Raw genomic sequence first — 23,038 nt, 5'->3', positions numbered from 1 at the left:
ACACCTTTTCTCAGTAGTTCAAGTAATGGAATTTCTTTTATACTTAGATCTGGTATCATCCTTTTATAATAATTAATTATTCCAATAAATCCTCTTAAAGTTCTTAAATTGTGTGGTGTTTTATATTCCTGAATGACTTGTGTCCGTTCTGGATCCATTTCGATTCCCTTAGTGTTAAGTTTATAACCTAGATATATGACTTCTTTTTGAAAAAATGTACATTTTTCTTGATTTATTTTTAGTCCAACTTTGTCTAATCTATTTATTATAATTTTTAGGTGTTTCTCATGATCTTCAGCCGTTTTAGAAAAAATTAATATATCATCAATGTAGTGAATTACAAAATGTTCATATTGATCCAAAATATCATGAAGACATCTACATAGAACACTGCAAGATGATTGAAGTCCAAATGGTAGTACTTTGAATTGATATACTACTCCATCTATCTGAAATCCTGTATACTGTCTACTTTTTCTTTCTAGAGGTATTAACCAAAAACTATGCTGTAAATCGATTTTAGTGAAAAATGACATTCCTGTAATTCTTCCTAGTATTCCATCTTCTAACATATTATTAATCGTTCTGTTTACTTCTTCTCTGTATTTATATGGTATTGTGTATGATTTTGTTTTAAAATCTTTTTCTTCTTTAACTTTTTATACTATGGATATAATTTTGTGCAATTCTATTTTCTTTATTGACAAGTCCCTTGTGTTGCTGCAATATGGAAATGACTATTGATTTATATTCTTCAGGGCAATTCAAAACTTTTATTATATCTTCTTCTTTACAAATAAAATTATTCTTCATTATGTACTCATTATTCCTTGCTTCCAATTTTACGCACTCCACCTCGTAGGCATCCATCTGCTTAAAATTTCCATTCCTTAAATATTCACTATAATAATTATTCTTTACATTCTTTTTGGACATATCCCTATCATCAAAATACATTTCTTCTTCATAAACATCATTATTTTCTTTTAATAATATCCTATCAACTCTTATTCCTTCTTCTACCTCATCTTTCTGCATAAATTTAATTATTTGTTCTTCCAAAGTTACCATTCTTTCTTCAAAATCTATCTTTACTTTCTTCTTTTCCAATTCATCATTTCCCATTAATATATCAACACATAAATCCTTGACAATAAATCCTTGCATATTAATTTCTTTATTAAGAATATTAATTTTAAAATTGGCTAGTTTATCAATTTCACCCAACTTCTTATTATTTGCACCAACAATTTTAATTTTTGGAATCTTTATTATATCTGATAATTTTAATGTATTAAAAATAAAATTCTCCGAGACTAAAGTACTTTCTGAACCAGTATCTATCATAATCTTAATCATTTTATTTTTGGCCAAAGCATTTATATAAATTAAATTAATAGATTCAATAATTTTCTCTTCATCTAAAGAAATAAATTCAGAAGGTTTTTCATAATAGCAATGGCCTAACTTGTAATTCAGAAAGTTTACTGCACAAAATTTTGATTATTAGAATTGTCAGATTGTATCTGACCACTTGGATCTGATGTCCTATGTCTTTCCCTACTATGACTTCTACTCACATTTTCCTGCCTTGTACTACTTCGTTCCCTGTCTTCGCAGCTTCTATTCCTTCGAACACAATTTACCTGTCTGTTATAGTTAGGTCGCTCTGTATTTTTTCTATTGTTAAAATCTTGTCTATTATTATTAGTACTGTTATTAAAATGTTGTCTATTATAATTAGTATTATTATTAAAATTTTGTCTATTATAACTAGTATTATTATTAAAGTTCTGTCTATTTGGATTACTGTTATTATTATTAAAATTTTGTAAACTATCACCATACCTAGTATTATTGTTATATGATTGTCTATATTGTTGATTATCATTTTTATTATATTGAAAGTTATTATTGTTTTTTCTGTTGTTATTATTACTTGTCATATTGCCTCTTTGTATTCTTTGAATAAAATTAATAAAACTATCTATTGTTTGAATATTTTGTACAGTTACGGTTTGCACAACATCAGCATCAAAATGTCTAGATACATTTAAGACTGTTTCATCCTCTCTAAGTGGTGGTTCTAAATATTTTGCAACTGTTATCAATTTCAATGCATAATCTACCATATTTGATTTTAAATTTTGATTATACTTTCCAAAATATAGAATTTCTCTAAACTTGGCTTGCTCTAATTCACCCCAATAATAATTTAAAAATTTATTTTCAAATGTTTGAAAATTATCTAAATCATTCTCAATACTAGCAAACCAAGTTGCTGCATTGTCATTTAATGTCATTCTAATATAATCTTTAATATCATTAATATTATTCACAAATCTTAATTTATGTTTTAAACTATTTATGTATACTCTAGGATGCAAATTTTTTATATTACCAGAGAATTTAATCCCAGTCTCATTTGTTAAATTTAAGTAAGGTCTCCCTATGTCTCTCATTTGTGAAATATCATCTATTCTCTGTTCCACATTTCTTATTTGATTACAATTTATTTGGATATTTTGTTGTATATCGTCTAATTTTTCTTCTGTGTTTCTCCTGTCTTCATTAATTTTTACTTCTAAGTTACATTTTTGCAACTCTATTTTCTGTTCTATATCTATCTTATTATCTTGAATAATCCTCTTTACTTCTGTCCTCTCATTGTCTATCCTTTTCTTGTAGTCATTCCGTATACTTTTTATTTCATTTGCTACTTTTTTCTCTGCAGCTTCAAGTTTTTTATCCATTTGTTTTACAATTTTATTATTATTATCTTCTATTTTCTTTTCTAATTTTCTATAATTCTCTTCCAATTTCTGTTCCATTTTTTTCATGTCTTCTTTGACTTCTTTTGAATTCTCTTCCAATTGTTTTATGTCTTCTTTGATTTCTTTTGAATTCTGTTCCATTTTTTGTTCTATTTTTTTTGTATTCTCTTCCATTGTCTTGTTCATCTGCATCATTAATGACATCAAAGCTGCCATATTGACATTTTCCTCTCTTTCTGGATTCATTTCTGCAGTATCTTGTGGAACTTGAACTAAACTCTCCTCTTGTATAGGTTGTGTTTCTACTTCCACATCTTCTTCATTCTTTTTGCTTCTTGTACCTTTCTTTCCTTGAGACATTTTGAGACTTTACTTGTTCAAATATAATTAAAAATAAAATCTATAATTTTTCCTTTCTACTGATAATTAATTTAATTATATGAGAGCACTTATCTTCCCAAACTAATTCTTTTAAATAGAGAGCCACCGCGTTGGGTGCCAAATTGTTATGATGTGTTTTTTGTTTGAATGATGAGCAATGAGTATTTTTAATAATATAATATATAGGGTTTTTATCGCGGTTCTCAAAGAATTAGCTTGTAAGTACTTTTTTAAATTATCTTTATTATAACTATTATGAAACACACATATATATCTAACCTAGCCAATGTAAATTTAAAATAAACTATCTTTAAATTGATATTCTTATAAAACTAATTAAATTCTATAGACAATGTAAAATTTAAACAAACTATCTTCAAAAGTGAAATTGTTATGACACTAACTAAATTATATTAACAAAATTTTGTACCTTTCTTTCACTGAATGCCTAAATGAACTGTTTTCCACTATATAGATTCTAATCATCACTGAATGTCTTCGTACTTCGGTTATCCTTGTTTTTGTGAAATTACTTTTTCCAATTATCAGCTTCTACCAATTTAAGATATAGTTTTCTTCACCAGCATTTATACACCACCAAGCAAACCAGCAAACACCATTTATATTTATTCTTCTTTTCAATATACCAATATCCAATTATTATAAGTTGATTTATACTAATCTCCAATCATAATATAATTTTAATTCCTTCCAATGTCCATCCAATATTCTTCTAATATACTTTTATAATCTTCAATAATTATTTGTGTATAATTATAAATGTGCATTAAATATATGCATAATTTTTAATCTTCATTTAACTCACTATATTAAACAATTGGACTATTTGTACTTGATTCACTGACTCCAACTAACTTTCATATTTCTTACTAAACTTTTCTGACTGACTTCTTGAAAATTCTGAACAATTTACTTCACTAACTAAATGTGTCTACTAACTTTCATAATGAACTGGCCTGACTTCTGACTAAAAACTGCCATCTTGAATCCAAATCACGGTATTTATATCTTTTTGGATATTCTAGAACCATCTGGTAAGAGATCATGTTCCAATTTGTTCTATTAAATACATGTCTGAATTTTCTGGAACAAACCATTTCGCAAACATGGCCATCTCCGGTGATCCAGAGAATTCCATTCTTTTCTATTAATAATTTTGTTGACATTTAGGCTTTTCAGATCAGAATAAACATTTAAATCATTAAATATATATAAATTAAACATTTTAAACTAACATTATTATTATAACCCCACTTATATTCGTATTATGATTAATTTCTATCTGTCAATTTACTGTATAGTTGGTTGCCTATGCACATGGCCCACTTAAATATATTTACAACATTAAAATACAACTTTTTACACTTATTATATGCTAATTTATTAAAAATGCCCTCACATAAATATATTTTTATAAAATTCTCTAGTATATAACTTATTTAAAGCAACCAAATATCTAATATTATGTAGTATATAACTTATAAATTATTTTCTATAAACCCTAATCGTATCAATATATATATATATATATATATATATATATATATATATATATATATATATATATATATATATATATATAAGCTAAGGTACACTCAAAGAGTGGTGGGTTTTTTGGTCAAAGTGGAGAAATAAAAGACAAAGAAGGTGGCTACTTCATCTATTTATTGAAGACGTTTCGCTTTCTGTTTAGAAAGCATCATCAGTTCATCTAAAAAGAACAATGTGAAAAAACCAGACATCCAAAGAGAAGTTAAAATATGTGTGTTACCTCAAAAAGACATGTAGCAGCCAACGATATTAAATTTGTAAAAAAGCTTCCAATGATGGAACATTCAGAGATTAAGTTGTATAAACAATTAATTGAAACTAGGTACAGTTTACAAATTAACAAACTTAGCATAGCAAAAGAACATGTGATAAAAATACATGTATATAAAAAATTTATTATAAAAAACTTAAGTAAAAAACATTAAAATTTGATGTGTAAAGAACTAGAAAGATCATGAGATGCACTTTCAACAATGTATTATCAGTAAAATTTAAATTTGACTTTAGGTAACATTATTAATTAGTTGAAATTAAAATATAATATTTAAAAGTAAAATGAAGTTACCAGTCTTTAGCTTACTGAATGCAGCAGGTAAATGAATCACGGGTATAACACCCACGCTAACAACGTGAAAATACAATGGCCTTGAGGTCAACAAGTGACAGAACAGCAAGGCGAAATACCAACCTCTAATGTAGTAGAGCGGTATATTTAAAGATTATAGTAAATTTGAGTGACAACCAGATCAACAAACGAATATAGGCCGAGAAATTACAATAATTACAATAGACAACAAAATTACGATAACAGGAATGACACACAACATAGAACATATGAAAATCACAACAGGAATGGAGATGCACAAAATCCTCCGAATAGGAATACTAACGAACAAATGGACGATAGAAATAACCAGAGCTTCCAACAACAAAATAGAAGGGAGATGAATCATGTAGCAATAGGAAACGAAAGACAAATTTCTAATTCTAATCTAATATTTTTAGATGCTTTTATAAAACATAAAGCGATTAAAATTGTGATTGATTCTGGCTCGGAGATATCGCTAATCAATAAAAAACTAGTAAAAGAATTAAATTTGGACAGATTTGTATATAAGATTCCTGGGGTTGATTTAGTGGGTGCAAACAATAAAAATTTGACGACAGTAAACGAAGGTTTGGGAGTACAGATAAGAGTGGGAAACAAATTCCATATTATGAAATGTGTGGTGATTGAAGATTTAAATCATGATATGATAGCGGGAATTGATTAATTGAGAAAAAAAGATATCACCATAAATTTTTCGGAAAATAAACTGGAAATCAGAGCAGAACCAGACAACATAGGAGAAGAAAAGAAAACAGATAGGAAAACAAATTCTGGAAGGATCAATGCACAGGAAAAACGCAAAGAAATCGATATGACTGTAGAGGATAAACCGAAAGTACAAGAACAAGATATAACAGAAGAGAAAAAGAGAAGGAAGAAAAAGAAGAAAAATTCGAAAAGAAAGCAGGAAAATAAGATGGAGACTAGAGAAAAACAGGAAATAGAAGGTACAGAAGAATTGTTGGCAACCGACGATAAAACAGAATGGAAGCAGGAAGAAAAGGAAAGTATCATCAGAGAAATGAAAGGAATAGAAACATGGTGCTCGGAATACCAAAGGGAATTAGAGGATAAAAGGAAAACAGAAGAAAAAATGGCACTGATGGACGAGAATCCAGAATTTTGTGAAGAAGTATTATGGACAGTGAACACATGTGAACAAAAGGAGGATGAAAGAAAAATAAATTGTGGAGAAAACATAGGAAAGAAAATAGAGAAGATTTTAGGAAACCATGGAGATCTTGTTAATGAAGTAAACCGAGTGGCTAAAAATTATGAACTTTCTTTTAAGCGAAAATACTTGGAAATATTTAAAACGAAAATATATCCAATCCCGTATAAAGACAGGCAATATACGGGGTATTTTAACATTCACGACATTTATCAGTATCATAAGTAGATTTTAATAACATAGTGAAATAATTTGATCCTAGAAAACTTTTGTCATTTTTAAAATTTAACAAAGAGTTTTCGGCAGATCAAATGGCGGGGATTTGTTATGATATGTAAAATCGAGAAAAATATTGGGTTGATTAAAATATTTCAAAGTTCAAAAACATTAAAATATTTCAGATAAGTAGGATAATAAACAACAAACATTTCGAAGAAGGAAAGTTATTAAATTCTTGGATTTCCTGTACTAAACAAAATGTAAGCTATACATAAATTATTTCTTTGTTATACTTGAGTGACCCGCATAAGTTTAAGTGAAAGCCAAAGACAATTGAACGGGTTTTTTCAAAATACATTAATGCAGTGATTAAAGACAATAGAAGGGATTATAGAAAGAAGTTTTTGTTAGTTTTTAAGAATTATAGAAAAATATTATTTGTAAATAAGTTTTAGGAAATTTATAATTATAGGTAAAAATTTGTTTGTTATCGAAATGAAAAAATGGGGGAATTGTGACGAGTTTTGATTGGCGGAGATTGAAAAAGGTGGGATAAGTATGTAGGAAAAAGTTTAGCGAGATTGAGGAGAGAGAAAGGAGGATCAGTTGGTTTTCCAAGTCTGTAAGACGAACAGTGGTTGTTCTCTGACGGTTCCCGAGATGTAGCAAGCAGTAGTGTTGAATGTTAGTGAGTTTTTGTGGAGTTAGTGTATCTGACAGAAGCTGAAGCAGCAAAATATTGTAAGTCATATTTTTCTACTTATATTCCAAGAGTCACTGTTTAGGCCAACGAGAGATTCAGTTTATCGTAAAGAGAAGATATTCCAAGAGTCATTTTTCACTCGGGCCAACGAGAGATTCAGTTTATCGAGAGGAGAAAGGCTATCATAATTTGAATGATTTGTGCTTTTGAAGGAGATCATTAAGGACGATATTCTTGCAACAATCTGTTGTACGATTGCTGATTACATAGGGAGCGGTTGAGAGGAGATAATATAGTCTACAAGGAACAAGGATTTGGACCACTCATCATCAGAGAGATGTATTTTTGTTTTCTGCAGTTTTTTCTTTTATTGATAACACAATTTTTACACTTAATTTAGAAAGTATATAAATATTTTGATTAGGAGAGTTAGAATAGTTTGGGATTTTGAGATTTCAATTAATATTGTTTGTACCATTAATTTTGATTGTTCACGTACGTAGAACAAATTTTGAGAATCATTATATGAGATTTGTTTATTGAAAACTTTTGAGTGTGAATTATTTCATTATTTTTTATTTCAATATATAGTGTTAGATCATATGTTGTTTTTTATTATTCCGGTATTCTTTGGACCTTACCTTTCACATGTAATAGCATAGATATTGAAGCACGAATTTAACCCTGAGATAAAATAATTAAAAATTGTGATAGAGTCATAATCATATCATTAAAATAATTTTAATTAATCAAAAAAATTAATTAGCTAATTATTGCTTGGCGCACCAAGACTTTAAATATCACAATAATATATATATAAATATTTACCACTACAATTTATCAGAAATAGAATATTACCTTTTTAGCACAGTGAACTGTTTGAGTCAAAATTTTCATAACTAATCCAAAGTAGTCGCAAATTCGTGAAATATATTATAGATAGGATAAGATATAAAAATGACGCCGGCATAGGAAGTATCTTATCGAATTTAATATATCTTTTTTCTCTAAGCATTTTTTCAGTTTTTAACGTCTTTATACGTCCTAAATATCTTGCTATTTTACTTTTAATTACGTTACTTATTTCATACACTTACTTTATTTAAAAAAAAATCAACTTACTGTTTGGTAATCATACAAAAGTCTTGATTTTATGGGTGTCTCTGTTGTAGAAACATTCTGTTTCAAAATGGTGTTATTCTACAATTAAAAAAAAAACATTTAAAACTTTCAGAATTGTTCAAAAAGATACCCTAGTTAATTTATTTTAGGGCAGTATAGTATATCGTTATTTTCTATAAAATAAACAATTTCATTTTTAATTATTATAACTGAGAATACCATCATCATCAACAGTGACAAAATAGCACCAAAACTAAGCCTAAACGTAACCTAACCTAACCTATTCCTTCCACTATTCCACTTTTATTTCAACGTTAATTATATTATATTTTTTAAATATTATTTGTTCGAAATAGGCCACAATATAAATTTATTTACACGTTTTTACTGACGTTTCGATCTCTATATCCGAAGACCGTTTTCAAAGATATACACGAGAGTTACATTTATTTTATTTGTTTATTATTATATATTGATATAATATTATTTATATAATCTTAAATTATTTATTTTCTTTTTTTTTCTAACTTTAAAAACGGTCTCTGGAATAGAGATCGAAACGTCAGTAAATTAACAATGTAAATAGATATATTGTGGCTTATTTTCAAAATTCTCCCTAAAAATTCAGAATTCCACAAGCAAAAAGCTATAAAAAATAAATATATCTATCATTTATATATTTGAAAACGGTCTCTTTATAGAGATCGAAACGTCAGTAAATTAAACATTTGAATATATTTTGTGGCTTATTCGCTACATTCCCCTAAAAATACAGAATGCCATAAGCAAAAAGCTATAATTGATGGATTCGACTGTTACTTGATGGAAATTCATTTTATGTAACAATAAAGCACTGAAAACTTTTTTTTCAAAACTTCCACAAAATTTATTATAAAATCTTATCACTACAGCTGTTTCGGCAGAGTGCCTTTCTCAAGTGATCTATTTTTGGTATGCATTTACACTTTATAGTCTGTAACGAAACCACTTTATAGTTTTAAACCAACTTGAGACAAACAGTTCTCCCCTCCTCAACCTATTTGGTTAAATACTATAATGTGTAAATGCATACCAAAAATAGATCACTTGAGAAAGGTACTCTGCCCAAACAGCTGTAGTGATAATATTTTATAATAAACTTTGTGGAAGTTTCAAAAACAAAGTTTTCAGTATTTTATTGTTCCAAAAAGCTATAAAAAAAAACAAATAAATTTGCAGAAAGCTTATTGGATCTACCCGGCTGTCGCGGAAGTTACGCTAAAACGTCTATTGACGTGACCTGACCAGGTTCTAATTTTGTTAAGATTCTCTCAAACCAGCGCTCAAATACTTCGGAAGTCATTTCTTCATGATAATCTCCTGTTTTTCTTGACTCATATTGAAGCAAACCATCATCAAGGAACCCTGTATCACTTCCTATATGGATAATGATTAAACGTCGTCCCTTTCCTGATGGAGCTTTTAATCCTGTAAAGCAGCCTTCTATAAATGCTTCGCGTTTATCTTTGACATTTAAATCTTGCCAATCTTTTCCAATTGTATGACCTTCGTTAATCCAGGTTTCACTCAAATAATATCTTTTCCGTTCAATGCTGCGAAGTATGCGTATTTCTTTTAAAATATTTTCTTCTTCATACAATAATTTCTTTTTTTTTTTTTTCTAATAACACACTTTTTCTGTTTTTACATATCGAAAGTTTATTTTGCGCATAGTTCTGATTAATACTCTACGAGATATCTTGGGTAAAAAGTAATTGTTTTCGAGCCTTGAGAATTTTTTTCCGTGTTGGAATTTTACTCCGAAAATAAAATGTCTTGTCTCGTCATCCAAAACAATGTTTTTTCTACCTCTAGTTTTACGTTTTACTTGCTTTTTATTTTCCGATGTATTTTTAGGCATATGATAAATACAGCTAATGGATACTTCTGTTAAACTGCTACAAATATCGACCGCTTGGCTAATATTTGATGCCATTTTTCTGCATCATGCAATTCAATTCCTTCATATCGTATCACTATCTTCTCTTCTGACGTTAACATTTTGCTGTCTTCTCTTGGAACAACTCGGTTGATCGTCCATTATATTTTAATATTCACAGAATATAATTAAAAATTTACTATAAAACGACAAACTCCAATAACACTAGGATTATCACCACAAACTTCAATCGCAAAAAATATAATCACAAAAGGCAACAGAAGTACTCCCGCTAGCACCGCCTATGTAAATGAACGTTTCTTGCTTCGGCAGGTGCGGTGGTATTATCGCTACGAAACGATGCTTTACAAATTCCCAAGTTGCCAAATTTTTGAAACGGAATGGGAATGAAATGTAACATAATAATTTTTATTTTATAAACTTAAATATGTAACAAAACTGAACATGTAAATAAAATTTATTTCAATACAATTTTGTGTTCAATTTTTACTATTGAAAAAACTCATTTTTTTGGAATTTTTATGTGGGTAATAATCGTTGCGTCGAAGAATTCAGGTTTGTATGACCATAACTGCTACTTATGAACAAGAATCGGCTACACTGTACGGCATCTTGTGGTTAAGTCTGCTATAGAGAAGCACAAATAAATGTACTAATTATACATTTTATGATTTCTGATGAGAAAACGCAAATTAAACGGGTAGTTTTCGGGGGCCGCTGAGTACATTTATATTTAAGGACATTCGGCGTTTAAACGATGAAATCACTCTTCCAAATAGTGCTCCAATAGTGGAATTTTACTATAACCTTATTTATTCTGTTTCGTTGTTAATTTACCGTGCCAATCTTATGTCTACGCCAAATAAGTTCAGATTTGTTACATTCTGTGGTGGAAGCTTTTTTATGAAAAGGAACAATTACGGAAGTTGTCCTTTGTGTAGCACATTTCAGTTTTGTCCATATGAGTTGACATAACTAGCGTACGACTTTTGAATTAGCCTTTCTCATATTTTTTATCACCCTGGTGTCTCCTACACCAGAAGGCTTATACCAGCTTTAGTTTCTTCTAATGTAATTAAATACCCGATTATTTTTCGTAATCATTTTCATCGATGTGTATTTCATAGCTACTATTTTTCGAGTATAATTGTTCACAATATTTACACCATAGCTGTACTACTTCGTCTATACAGTGATGAGTGCCTTAAGAACCGGCAAAATAACGCAAAAGATAGAAAACATAATACGTTGTGAAATAAAAAGAGATGAAAGTAGTAGAGGTGGGAAATTATCGATAGAAACCTCTAATTTACATTAAATTACATTAGGACTATCGATAGTTTCCCACCTTTAGACGTTAGCTTATGAGCTAGTTGACTTCAGTCATAATATTACAAGTAGTATGACGTCGAACATTTACATTTTTTAAAATTCGCATAAAGTAAAAACTGATTGAAGACAATAAAGCAAATGTAAGTAAACAGTTTAATTAGTAGTAATTTGATAATTAATTCTGTGTTGACGAATACAGAATAACAAGCTATGCTAATTCTGTATTGAGAAGAGTGTATGCGACGTCTCAAATCATAGTTTATTATTGATCAATATTTTAATTTTGGATAAAAAAATACTCCTACTTAAACTGTTTTACTTACATTACGTGATACGTATTACTATGACTGAAGTCAACCAGCTCATAAGCTAACGTCTAAAGGTGGGAAATTTTCGATAATTCTAATGTAATGTAAAGTAAATTATAGGTTAATATCGATTAATATGTCTTCTATGTTTTGCGTTATTTTCCGGTTCTTAAGGCACTCATCCCTGTATATGTTACCAATAAATTGTTATCTTTAAATATACTGTTCAGTTTTTGATTTGAAACAGCATGTAGAATCCAAATTTTTTGAAACAGATTTTAAAATAATTTATAACATGTTGTATGTATGTACAAAAAAGAAAATAATTGTCTGATCATAATTATTATTAGTTAGGTAATACTGTAGGCACTCTAACTCACAATTTAATTAAACTGAATTTTTTTGAGTATTTAAAAGATAATACACTTCACTGTGTTATCTACAGAAAATCTTTCGTTAAGTGCCAGTAAACTCCATTAACTGTTTCAATTTCAACATTAATATCAGCACTAGATATATTTTATTTAATTGAAAAATATGTGTAAATTGAAACGATGGATAAAAACAAAACAAACAAAGTTTTAAATTACTTTAAAACTATCTTCTATTAACTACAGATTAGATATTTTGTAATCCACTCTTGTTCTAAAGTTGTCGATAAATTCGTTAAGAAATGTATATAAATATCTTCTTATCCGCGGATATTATTTTAACCGCTTTCGAATTTAGTACAAAAAATGTCTTATCAAAATGCCAACATATTGTTTTTGTGCCTAGTTGACGGTTCACTGAAACAGTCATGTTCTATTTTACAATATCACACAGTGTAGTATACAATTGTAAATAAAAAATTCTGAAAGTGTTAGTATTTTAGGAGCAACGTATTTAAATCTAAATTAATCCAAACATTTTTGATTCTAAATATTTGGATTCCATTAACATTAACATATTTTCGTTTTTTTATAACTTTATGCTCAAGATGTTGATTTTTTGTTAGTTTCTAACCGTTTCCATTTGTTTAGGATTTTTTTTTCTTTTTTCTGGAAGCTGTTTGTTCTACACAAGTTGTACTGAAAGTGGCTAAATATACATCATATTCTTCTTCTTATGCTTTATCAGCTTTTCACTGTTAAGGGGTCGCTCTTCCTTACTCTTTGTCGCCACTTATTTCTGCCCTTGGGGTCTTTTTCACCTAAACGTTTCTCTCTTTAGTCCTTTGTCAAACAGTTTTTCCATCTATCTTTTTGTCTTTTCTCAGTCTTTGCTGTTGAACATTTTTGAGACATGTGTAACATTTTTATTTCAGTTACCTCTATCTTCTTTAATCTTCTTTTAAGGCCACACTTCACTGCCATACCCAACGCAGGTCTTACCACACTCTTGTATATCTTTCCTTTCAACCCTTCCACGATTTTAGATCACAAAGTACTCTGCTCATTCGCATCCAGCCTGTATCCTGTGGGTAGTTTCTAGATCTAGTGTCTCATTTTCCTTTATGTAGGAGCCAAGGTATTTAAACTTTCCTACTATTCCTAGTTTCTCTCTAAGCAATTATATGAACTCAACCATTCCTCTACCTCCTAACCTCATATACTCCGTTTTCGACATGCTAATAAGTTCTCCCTCCTTAATAACCCTTCTCCAACCCTCTAACATATCTTTGCTCTCCTCTACTAACACTGATATCATCAGCAAAGATCATTGACCAAGGAGCCCCCTCCCTTACTTTCTCTGTCAGTACATCCATAACACGATTAAAAAAGTAAGGGCTCAGTGAAGAGGCTTAATACAAACCAACCGTCACTGGAAAACTTTCGGTCAATCCGACACAAGTCCTTACTTTGGTGTATGCTCTCTCGTACATCTCCTTCACGAGCCTTACGTACTTTTCAGCATACATACATTTCCCTAGCTCTTGTTTAGGGACTATGTCATACACCTTCTCAAGATCTGTAAATACCAAATATAGCTTCCTTTTCTTCTCGCCTTAATTCTCTACCAACTGTCTCAAAGCAAACAAGGCATCCGTTGTGCTCCTCCCTGGCATAAACTCAAACTGTTTTTCTATGGATGTCCCTCTCCCTAAACTTCGCTATACGGTTTTCTCCAAAATTACAGTCCTGAATGTTCCTTTTATCTTAATACAATGATACCCACACTCTCTTTCCATGCATTAGGTATCCTTTCTTCCTCATATATCCTACCCATCATTTGCCACAAAATATCAATCCCTTCCTCTTCTAGCGTCTTCCAAACCTCCACAGGTATTCCACCAGGTCCTATTGCCTTGCCATCATTAACTATTACACCAGTCTTTAAGACTTCGGCGGAATTGCTACATAAAAGCTCTTGTACTAAGATGGCATCAAACCTTTTCATAGCAATAAAAACTCTGGTGAAGGTCCCTTGCTGTTCTAAGGTTTTGCCTATAGGATCCAGATTGAGGTCCTCACAAACTATTTGAGGCAGAGACAGTGGCCTCGTCTGGGATGGTCTTTCTGTTTATTCCCTTTATATTTTGCTTTGTAGACTCAGAAGACTTAGCTATTTTTCAGAAGTTCCATTATTGTGTGGACAATTCTGTATAAAATTTGTTCTTCTGTTTTGCACATTTTTGTTTAATGTACTTGTCTATAAATGCAGTGACCAACGCAAAGATATTTATGTGGCCTTCATCGATTATAAAAAGTCTTTCAATAGGATACATCATAAAACGCTTTTAAACAATTTAAGAATCAAAGTTATTTATGGTAAAAATCTACGTATCATAGAAAACTTGTATTGTAATAGAAGCAGAAAGCAGTCATACGAGTCGATGGGAGATTAACAGACGAATGATACATTCGAAGAGGCGTCAAACAGGGATGCATTCTATCCCCGCTCTTATTTAATATCTACTGGGATATAATATTCAAACAGACTTTGTAAGATAAAGACTTTGGAGTAAAAACCAATGATGAATTGATTAATAATCTTAGATACGCTGACCATACTGTTATCCTATGCGATAGTCTCCAGTGTGTTCAAGAGTTATTGGATTATGTAAACACGTTAAGAAGAGAAATAGGTCTAAAAATGAATGCTTCTAAGACTCACGGCCACGTTTCCTTACAAATAGATCAACATTGAGAGAGTTACTCATTTTAAGCCGGGTGTACACGCGCCTGGGTTGTTTCGACTGGGTTTTTTTACAAAATATTATTTGGCAGTATTTTTAGAAGAGATATTTATTTGCAATTCTAGAAATGATTTTGTATGGTTATCCTGATTATTGGTTATTAACGAATCACAGACCTTTTCAGGTAGTTTCCATATTTACGTCGAAGATGGCAAGAATTTAAATCTTTAATTGTTCTTACCTGGTGCTTTCGATAATAGTGCGTGTTTTTACGTGATAAAATGTGTGTTTGAACTGATTAAATTATTAAAGTAGTTATTTTTTATATTCTTCTTAGTAAATTTCGATAAGTACTGATAAAATATTTATTGTGGTAATTTTTTGAAATTAGAAAAATCATGAAAATATTATTGTTAGTAAAAAAGTAAGTAACTATATTTTTTGTTCTAGATTACGTCATATTATAAAGAAGAACAAAAACGTCTTCTAAAATTGTGGGAGGAGGTTTCAAGCGACGAAGACCTGTTAAGTGGCTCTGATGAAGAAGAACGTATGGAATTAGGTCAAGACCTAACTAGTGACCACGAATAAATCGGACTGGGAGCTCTTTGGAAGTGAAAAACTAAATGACCCAAATATCAGACGAAGTATGTCTTTTATTGAAAAAGACAAAAATATCTTTGGGGAACAAATTCCCAAGAAATTTCATTAGAAACTGAAAACAGAATAAAATAAATATTGTCACTCAGTCCAGCAGAGTCTGTAAAATTGCCAAAAAGCGGATCAAGTTCTTCAGTCTTGGGAATTGTATTTTCCGGACTCCACACTGAAAAGACGAAATAGCTCAATGCACAAATAGATACTGTTACGACCATGCATTTGACATAGCCCATATAACGGTTGCATCTCTCGAGACGACGAGAAGCTTCCAGAGATGTATCGAGCGCGAGACAGATCGACCCGTTAAACAAACGAATTACAGGTGGACTACTCCAGATGATTCTAGAATAATACTTTTGGTATATATATATATATATATATATATATATATATATATATATATATATATATATATATATATATGTAACGATGTTATGAGTTCAGTTAGTCGATAAGATATTTTCGTGTTGTAAACTTATAAATAAATATATTTATATAAATTAAGAACCGCTCGTTTTATTTAAAAACGGTACAATACCTTGCAAAAATCGATAGAGCTCGGTATATTAGAGGTCGAGATGCAGAAGATACAAACGTGGTTCAAATCAAGGTAGTATTACGTCGCTTGTATTTGGCAGTCGTTCCGCGTTCATCCCATATAAATTTGAAAAACTTATGGATGCAAGACTGTGTAGGCCTGGAGTTTTTCCGACTTACCATGAGACTAAATCATTTTCAGTTTCTATTGAGGGTTTTACGATTTGATAATGTGGGTGACAGAGAATTTAGGAAATAGTTTGATAAATTAGCTAAACTAAAATTGTTATTGATTTTATTTATAGATGTAGAACGAACTACAAAGTTTCTTAATTTGTAACGATTAATGAAATGCTTCATTAATCATTGATTCAGATTCAGATTAATCAATTCGTGGCAGATACGCATTTCGGCAGTAGATTCCAAATAAGCCGACGAGGTATGGATTGAAAATTGTAGCAATGTTATGACTTTTTATATGATTAATTTTGACGTTTACGTTGGAACTCTCCATGATGGATCTTTTTGATTAGATAACAGTGCTTCTTCTATTATACAAAGGTTAATTCAGCCAATTTATGAAACGTGCGATAATAGGTTCACGTTAAATTTTTTGGCACTGTAGTTATTCCAAAATCACAATTTAATCTTTGTAGGGACTCTGAGAAAAATAAACGTGAAATTCCTGGATTTTTTTCAGCAAAATTAAAGAAACGAAAAATGAATACAAGTATATTTGACTTTACTAAAGACATAACATTAATGTCATATAACCTTAAGCGAAATAAAATAGTGCTAATACTCTCAACAATGCACTTACAGATGAGATCGATGGAAACGCAGGTGGTAAGTGCAAACCTACTATGATAACATTTTCCAACAGTGCCAAGGGAGGAGTGAACGTAGTGGATGAACTAAAGGGAAATTATTCAGTGTCTCGAAAAACCTGCTGGTGGTCTTTTACATTATTCTTTTTTATGCTAAATGTTGCAGGTATAAATATTTAAATAATATGTTAAGAAAATATTTTAAAACTCTTGTGAAAGAACTGATTCATGAACATTTGGAATGTCGACGAAGAATTGTTACTCTTCTTGTAAAAAAAAGTAGAAACTCAATGTAAACAGTGCCAAACCTATATTTGTAAAGAACACTCATTCGTAAGTTGTAAAGAACAAAAAGAATAAATACTGAACATCTTAGATCTAATAGTGTTATTTTTAAGATAATTACTTTTTTTCCAGGGGATAATACACAAAAGGAACATATTAAATAAATGTCAAACAAATTTTCCTCAATATTACTTACTTCAGCATTAGTTATGTTAAATACTATCCATTTACTGTTTATTATCTATTTTCATTAATATTACCATTAAATGAAACTGAATTGGTTGAAAAACCATAACAGTTAAAATTGTAAATTCTGACCAGGTCATTTCGACCGTGCGCACCCATGAAGACACAGTTAGATAGAGCAAAAGGAAATAGAAGGAAGCAGATGTCATGCTCAAGAACATTAGCGATTGGTCAGGAATACTCAGTGCCGAACAACTATTCCGATTAGCTGAAGACACTAAACAAATCCCAAACAAAAAGAAGAAGACGACATCCCCTTCTATACAACTACTTAGGGTATTCCTGAGATTCTCATAATATTGCAACTAATGTTATTCGTTAATAACTTCTAAGTTTGTGTTTCTAATATATTAATTTATTTGAATAATTTGTATAAATATTTAATGAACAGAAGAAGAACATATAAAGGCACATGCATGAAAACATGAAAGCTTCAATATTCATAAAAAAATGAAAATTTGGAGAATATGTGTTGAGGAGCTTTTTGACGACCATAGACAAAGTATCCACCTTGAACGCATTTACGGAGATAAAGTTCTTAACATATGCAATAAATTTAATAAAAAACACCAAGCTCAGACGAACTACTAGCCTAAATCCTTAAACTTATTGATGAAGCGCATACATACCGGTACATTTATTTAACAGGATTTATAAACCAGGAAATATACCACAGCAATGGCTGATATCAGCGAACTAGAAAAACTGTAGATAATTACCAGACAAAGAGAAGAGAAGAAAAGAGAATACACTAAAAAAACGAAACCACTTAACTAAGGGACTTAAATATATAGAAAACCTCAACAGAGAGAAAGAATTCATATAAGAAAGTTAACATCAACAGAAAAGAATTCAAGGCAACCACAAGTCATAGCAGAAGTCAGAATGGCGACCTCTTAACAACAAGGAAAAATGTGTTGAATAGATGGGTGGACTACTTTAACCAGACACTGAATTTAGACACTGAAGAAGAAAAAAACCTAGAAGACGAAATTGATTAGGCATGGGGAACAGACGAGGGCGAAGAGGAACCACCAACGATTCTTGAAGTTAAAGATGCAGTTAAAAAACGAACCAGAAATAAATCACCCGGAATAGATAATCTCCCAGCTGAACTATATATAGAGGTGGCCACAATACCATAATGGCATTACAGCAGCTCATAAAAGAAATATGGACACATAATTCCCTCCCCAATGATTGCAATATTGGAATACTTTGCAGCATATACAAAAAAGAAGATATCTTTAAATGTTCTAACTATAGAGGAATTACGCTTCTAAATGCAGCGTATAAAATATTGTTCACAGTATTATGTCACCGTATGGCACCATATGCAGAACGGATAGTAAAAAAGTACTAAGCTGGTTTCAGAAGTGGTAAATCGGCAATCCATCAGATTGCAACCCTGAAACAAATTTTGGAAAAAACAATGGAATATGGCATTGATACTCATCACATATTTATGGACTGAAAAGCAGCCTAGGACTCTGTGAACACAAGAGAAAGTTCAAAGAAATGAAAGAATACCAAATCAATTGGTAAATTTAATAAAACTAACTCTTGAAAAAGTTGAATATAGAGTAAGTATTCAGGGGAAACTGTCTGAAACATTTAAAACAAATAACGAGCTATGCCAGGAGGACAAAAACTATTTAATTTGGGTCTTGGAAAAGTAATACGTATGTCAAAAATCACAACCATTGGTTCAATATATAATAAATCAGTGCAAATCCTTGCCTATGCTGATGATATCAATATTGTTGGGAGAACGGAAAACGCTGTACGAGAGGAGTATGTATCATTAAAAATCATCAGCATCATCATTAGTTATAAAAATGTGTTTAATAATAAACACCAACAAAACAAAGTATATGAAAATAAGGATGCAACCACAAATCCTACGACCACTTGTTATAGAAAACGCCGTCATCGAAGCAGTGAATGAATTTGTATACCTGAAAGCGCTTCTTTCACTGAACGTTGGAAATAAACTACTGCAGATATAAACCGCAGAATTTGCATGGTCCACAGATGCTATTTTGGGCTCAATCTCCTAATTAAATCGACAATTATATCAAGAAATACAAAAATAAAACACTACAAAATAATAAAACGCTCAGTCCTAACATATGGTTCAGAGACCTGTACTCTAACAAAATATAATAAAAGCAGGTTAGGATGTTTCAAAAGAAAAGTACTAAGGCGTATCTATAGAGCAGTGAATGACAATAAAGTGTGGAGAAGACGATTAAACTTCGAACCTTATAGAATATACCAGGAACCAGATATCGTAAAAATATTAAGATAGGACGTCTAAGGTGGATAGGGCATGTAATATGGATAAAACAAAATGACCCAGCTAGAAAAATGCTCCTTGATATATCCATTGGTCAGAAAAGAAGAGGAAGACTCACAACAAGGTTTCTTGATGACATCGATGAAGACATGAGAAAGATGGGAATACAAGCTTGGCGGAGAAAGACGATGGATAATGACGACTGGAGAGAACTTCTTGAAGAGGCTAGGATTCACGCAGGGTTGTAAAGCCAAAATAATGATGAATGGCTGATATCAACCTTTGTAACCATACCGAGAAAAAATAAAAACGCAAGCTGAAATACTTCGATCACATTATGAGACGCTATGAAAAATATGAATTTTTACATCTGATTATCCAGCGAAAGATCCAAGGTAAACGTGGTCCTGATAGAGGAAGAACATCATTTCTGAAAAATCTAATCGACTACGTCATTATTTAGAGCTGCTATGTAAATAAAATCACGATAGGGAATATGGTAGCCAACATGATATCTAAAAATGGATAACGGTCATGAAACTAGAAAAAGAAATATAGCCACGATTAAAGCACTATAAACCTGATGAAGTATACACTGAAAAACATAACAATAGAACAGGATATTTATGATACAGTTTGGATTTAGAAATGGCCTAGGCACTCGTGATGCATTGTTCGCACGTAATGTAATCTCCCAGAAATACATAGATATGACTCAAGATACGTATTTGTGTTTTATTAACTATAATAAAGCCTTTGATAAAGTTCGTCATGATCATCTAATGTAATTGTTCCTGAAAAAAGCTACATACAAGAGATATCTACATTATTTCCAATATCTATTATGGTCAATGAGCTGCAGCAGTACAAATAGCTAAAAAGAAAACCAAAGATATATAAATAAAAAGAGAGGTTCGTCACGGTTGTATGCTATTGCCAGTCCTAAAGCCTATGATGATCAGTATTATGGGATTAAAATTAAAGGAAACCTAACAATGTCTCTGGTAGTGTCTTCAACTATTTTCGCAAAATTCTTATTTATATCTGTTTTTACTTTTTTATGGATGTCATTTTCTTTTAATAATCTTATATCTATCTTGGGCCTCATTTTCTTATTAATTATTTGGGTCATATGTTGATATTTGCAACCAATAAACTACGGTCTATTGATAAATAAAATCAATTTGGTAATCGTACCGGTAATCGTTCGATTACCGGTAAATCGTGGATACCAAAGAAGAACGACATTAAAAAAGTAGAATAATTCTGGTTGTAGAATATTATAAATTTCATGGATACAAAGAATCACCAATAACGACATGTTACGGTGTATAAAAAAAGTCAAAGAAGTTGTAATATCTATTCAAAAAGACAACTGCATTACCTTAAATATATGAGAGCTGACATATAACAACTACTTCGACTCTTAATGCACAGAAAAATCAGTGAAAGAAGAGGGAATGAGAAGATATTCTTAACTGAAAAATCTGCGTGAATAGTTCAAAATCACTAATGATTATACATTTAGAACTTTAGTCTCAGAGGTACGAAAGCTTTGATAATTGTCAACCTTCGAAACGGAGATAAGATTTCTTCAGAAAAGGAAAATAAACATTTCAAAGATATTTTGGATAGCCTCTTTCTTCCATAACGTTCCATATAACTCATCAGCCTAATAAAAAATGAATCAAAGTAAATTGTAGTAGGAAAGTGTACAAGTTGATAAATTGCGATAAATAACGAGAAAAGTAATGATGTCAAATTTTATTCAAGTTATTACGACTGAAATACTAAATATTCCTAAAAGATATAAAAAAGACCTCAAATACGACAAGAAAAGACAAATACATGTTTAATATTATTAAGTAGGCTGTAATTTAAGCAACTGCAATTATTATAGGACATTAGTTTTTAATTTTATTGCTTTTGTAAACACTTCTAATCCTAAGTATAATTTTTGTATTGAAAATATAAAATAACTGTTTAATTTCTAAGTAAATGTAACCTCCGTAAGCTTATCCAAAATTTACACATAGTTGTACCAATACACACGAGGTACCGATTTTGGCGCCATAATCTTTACTAGTAAAAACACATTATTATCAAATAAAATAAAAAATAACCCGAAAGTTCATCGTTCAATAAATAAACAACATCGATGCATATTTACCTCAATCGAATCTTGTCGATACAGCGGAAAATTGTAAAAAATCACAAAAATCACACAGAAAAACTTGCTTCTCATGATTGGAGTAGTGACCGCCTTAGCGGTCTATCAACAAATGTGTTGAATCTATTCCTGTTTACGAATGACCCCTGACATGGTGTCCCCTGTGAAAGATATCGAAACGTTAACATACTTGGATTATTTTATGTCTGTGTGATGGTTTTTATTATATAAAAACGAATTTCGAAATTTGTTGTGGTTTTCTCATGGTTAATTATTGTGGTTTTTAATTAATTTTATGGTAACTATCACTTTATCTCAGTAGATTATTTTCTAAAATTATTTATTTATCTAAAATACTACTCAAAATTATTTTTTTTAACATTTAACAACTCCTTTTATAAGTTTAGTTTTAATTGTTTAACATTTACAATTCTTTTATTTTGTTTCATGTGTGAAAATTTATATTGCTTCTATAAAGTTTCTTTAGAAAAAGTCCACATAATCCGAAAATAAAACGATCTTTATTGAAACCTCTAGTTGTTGTCAAAATGGAAAAATGCATTCATGCAAAATGCGTTTAACATTTTTTAAAGATCTATTCTGTGATGCTAAAATAATTGAATACATTATTTTACTCTATATTAACAGTGAATAACTCCTGTTTAATACAATTTGAAATTTTGTTGCACTTTTTAAAGTAGGTTTAATATAAAAGTTTATAAGCATTTTTCATGGAACGACAGCTGGTTTATTCTTAAAAGTCAT

The 23,038-nt window shown here is 30.4% G+C and overlaps 1 protein-coding gene across 1 annotated transcript in view; it reads right to left on the bottom strand.

Annotated features, from left to right (window-relative positions):
* The window catches only part of prc (collagen IV-like protein pericardin), a 45,277-nt gene extending 22,846 nt beyond the window's left edge, over positions 1 to 22,431 (bottom strand). The window contains exons 1-2 of the mRNA XM_072537952.1: positions 22,274 to 22,431; positions 8,553 to 8,630 (exon numbers count right to left, since the gene is read on the bottom strand). Of these exons, the coding sequence (XP_072394053.1) occupies positions 8,553 to 8,630; positions 22,274 to 22,348 (153 nt within the window). The 5' untranslated portion in view covers positions 22,349 to 22,431. The remainder of the gene's footprint in view (positions 1 to 8,552; positions 8,631 to 22,273) is intronic.
* Positions 22,432 to 23,038: the final 607 nt, after the last annotated feature.

This window comes from Diabrotica undecimpunctata, chromosome 7, assembly GCF_040954645.1.
Source record: "Diabrotica undecimpunctata isolate CICGRU chromosome 7, icDiaUnde3, whole genome shotgun sequence".
In the NCBI taxonomy this organism is placed as follows: domain Eukaryota; kingdom Metazoa; phylum Arthropoda; class Insecta; order Coleoptera; family Chrysomelidae; genus Diabrotica; species Diabrotica undecimpunctata.
Note: the sequence above shows the minus strand (reverse complement) of the source record. Positions and strands in the feature narration are given on the sequence as shown.